Source organism: Triticum aestivum, chromosome 4B (assembly GCF_018294505.1).
Source record: "Triticum aestivum cultivar Chinese Spring chromosome 4B, IWGSC CS RefSeq v2.1, whole genome shotgun sequence".
NCBI lineage: Eukaryota > Viridiplantae > Streptophyta > Magnoliopsida > Poales > Poaceae > Triticum > Triticum aestivum.
The window spans coordinates 465,318,962-465,322,025 of record NC_057804.1 but is presented as its reverse complement, the minus strand read 5'-3'; the positions used below and the strand labels follow the sequence as shown (position 1 = coordinate 465,322,025).

The window sequence follows — 3,064 nt, the reverse complement described above, 5'->3', positions numbered from 1 at the left end:
CCCATGAAAAATAATCATCAAAAAAATAAACAAACGTGTAAAAAATACAGACAATTTACGCCCATCCACCTGGCGCCATTTCTTATTGGCAGATATTCTCTTTGTATTAAAAAAATTGTTTTAGATTTGTCTAGATACGGATGTATCTAAAGACTTTTTGGCGTTAGATACATTCTAATCTAGATAAAAAAAATAAGACAAGTTTTCTAGACAGAGGTAATAGATCGGATCGGGTCCATTTACAGTGGCCAGACCCGGAATGAACCCTCCAGCTGGTTAGCAGTTACTAGTACTTGCCCATACGGTTCCGTTGATCTCCCGCTTCATTCTGCGCGCAGCAAGTCTCAGCGACGCCTTTATAACCCCAACCCGTCACCACACACAGACTCCAAACAATTCCTCCCTTCCTTTGCCCCCTCTCACTCTCGCCGGCATGGAAGCACCGCACCCTCATCCGCCAATGGACGTCCATGAGCCCGCCCCGCCGTCCCCCCCCTTCTCTGACATTTCCCCACACTTCCCACTATCCATTGCGGACGCCGGCGCCGGCGCACTAGACCTCTCCTTCACCTCCACCGCCTCCGCATCCACCTCCTCCTTCACCACCGCCACCACCTTCAGCGCGCGGAGCTCGCTCTCCCTGCCGTCCTTCTCCTCCTCCACCTCGCTCTCGCCGCGGCCGCACTCGTCGTCCACCTCCCCGCACTGGACGCACCTCGCTGCCGCCCGCGCAGCCACCCCGGACGGCGTACTCCGCCTCGCCCACCTCCACCTCGTCCGCGAGCTCGGCCACGGACACCTCGCGCGGGTCTTCCTCTGCCGCCTCAAGTCCTCGCCGCCGGCCTCGCCGCTCTTCGCGCTCAAGGTCGTCGACCTCCGCGACGACGATCCCTCCCGTGTCTGTCACGTCCTCGCCGAGTCCCGCGTCCTCTCGTCGCTCGACCACCCATTCGTGCCCACCCTCTACGCGCGCCTCGACGCGGGACGCTACGCGTGCTTCCTCATGGACTACTGCTCCGGGGGCGACCTGCACTTGGTGCTCCGCCGCCGCCCGGGAGGCCGCCTGCCCGTGGCAGCAGCCAGGTTCTACGCCGCCGAGGTGTTGCTCGCTCTAGAGTACCTCCACGTGCTCGGCTTCGTGTACCGCGACCTCAAGCCGGAGAACGTGTTGCTCCGAGGAGACGGTCACGTCGTGCTCTCAGACTTCGACCTCGCGTTCCCGGCGTCCGTGGAGCCCGCCGTCCGCCGCCGGCAGGTGCGGCAACAGATCCGCCGCCGCAAGAGGAGACTCCTACCGTCGTGCTTCTCTTCCAACCGCGGCAGCGACGAGGATGACGTCGACGCGAAGGAGCGGTTCGAGTTCGTGGCCGAGCCGACGACCGCCAACTCCAAGGACTGCGTGGGCACGCACGAGTACCTCGCGCCGGAGCTCGTGAGCGGGAACGGGCACGGCAACGGCGTGGACTGGTGGGCCTTCGGGGTGTTCCTGTACGAGCTGGTGTACGGGCGCACGCCGTTCAAGGGCCCCGCCAAGGACGTGACGCTCAAGAACATCCTGTCGAAGCAGGTCACGTACCCGAAGCTGGACGGCGAGGCCGAGGCGGCCGCGCAGCTCAAGGACCTCGTGGGCAGGCTGCTCGAGAGGGACCCGCGGCGGCGCATGGGGTCCGCGCGCGGGGCCGCCGAGATCAAGCGGCACCCGTTCTTCGCGGGCGTGGACTGGGCGCTGATACGGTGCGTGACGCCACCGGTGGTGCCGGAGGCCGACGCCGCCGCGTCCCCCACCTCCGCCGCCAGGCAGGCGAAGCTCGGGAGCTGGAACAGCCTGGGCGGCAGCAGCTTCAAGAAGAGCAGTAGCTTCAAGAAGAGCAGCAGCTTCGGGAGGAGGTCGAGCTACGAGGAACGGCAGGGGGTTTTCCGCAAGCTGATGAGTTGGAGCCAGGAGGGCCGATCCAAGAAGACCAAGACGAGCAGAATGAAGCCATGAATCTGTTCCTGTGTTTTTTGCTGCGTGTGTTCGTGTTAATCTGGTTAGGGTTCGTGGCGTGTATAGACTAAAGAGTGGAAGGGATCGCGATCGATCGAGGAGGTTGTGGGGAGGAGGAGGAGGTTTGTAGTCTGTACAAAGATCGAGGCGATGTGTGTCACTGCGTTGACATGGTTTGATCCGTGCTCGTATATGGAGAAACTTCATCCCTTGTTCACTGAGATTTGTTTTCCTTTCTCATAACGGTACTAGTAGTTCTTTAGCGGTAGTATATTACAGTGGGTTAGTCTCTGACAGATTGACCAGTTGCCGTCGCAAGTTAAATGTCAGCAGTCCAGGTCCGGGTATCACGTCTTTGACCAACAACAAGTAGAGCATCCGATATCTTGAACACTGTGTATTGAATTTGAACATCTGCGCCTGCGAAGCTCCAGGCTCGATTCTAACATTTCCTCTTCTGAACATTTTGAATTGGACGCCTTCTCCCTCCGCGGATGCGCCCATGCCATGCCTTTCTCGCCCACATGCACTGTACGGGTTGATCCCTACTTTAGTCTGCTATAAGTATATTTTTTTCCAGAGAATTAACAGTGTCTCATCATCTAACTTCTTCCACAATTAATTTTATACGATGATTCTTCATGAAACCTCGCACGTCAGTAGGATGATCAACCAGATTTGATACCCGATTTTTTTTTAATTTTTCTTGGTATTTTTTTGGTGTGATTAGGACTCATCTAGATGTGACATAACTATGTTACATCTAAGTATGACATCATATAACATCAGCAAAAAAATAATTAAAAAACATTTATACAAATCTTGAAATCCCTAATTATATGGTAAACTAGTTAGATGTGACACTCTTAAAAGACGCCTAGATGTGAATTAGTCATTCTGTATTTTTTTACTATTCATATAGGATTCACGGGCACCCAAGAGCTTCTATGCAATTCTTTTCTTTTCGAAGAGGGGATAACCCAGCCTCTGCATCATACAATGCACGCAATCATTTTATTAAACATAAGCTATGCATTTTCCTTGTTGAAATACTAGTAGTTCGTAGACCAATTAGTT

At 55.0% G+C, this 3,064-nt stretch overlaps 1 protein-coding gene across 1 annotated transcript; it reads left to right on the top strand.

Moving 5' to 3' along the window:
* Positions 1-401: 401 nt before the first annotated feature.
* On the top strand, positions 402-2,204 carry LOC123092739 (serine/threonine-protein kinase WAG1-like). The gene has a single exon (XM_044514559.1). The coding sequence runs from the start codon at positions 434-436 to the stop codon at positions 1,985-1,987; it is 1,554 nt and encodes a 517-aa protein (XP_044370494.1). The 5' UTR covers positions 402-433; the 3' UTR covers positions 1,988-2,204.
* The last annotated feature ends 860 nt before the right edge of the window (positions 2,205-3,064 follow it).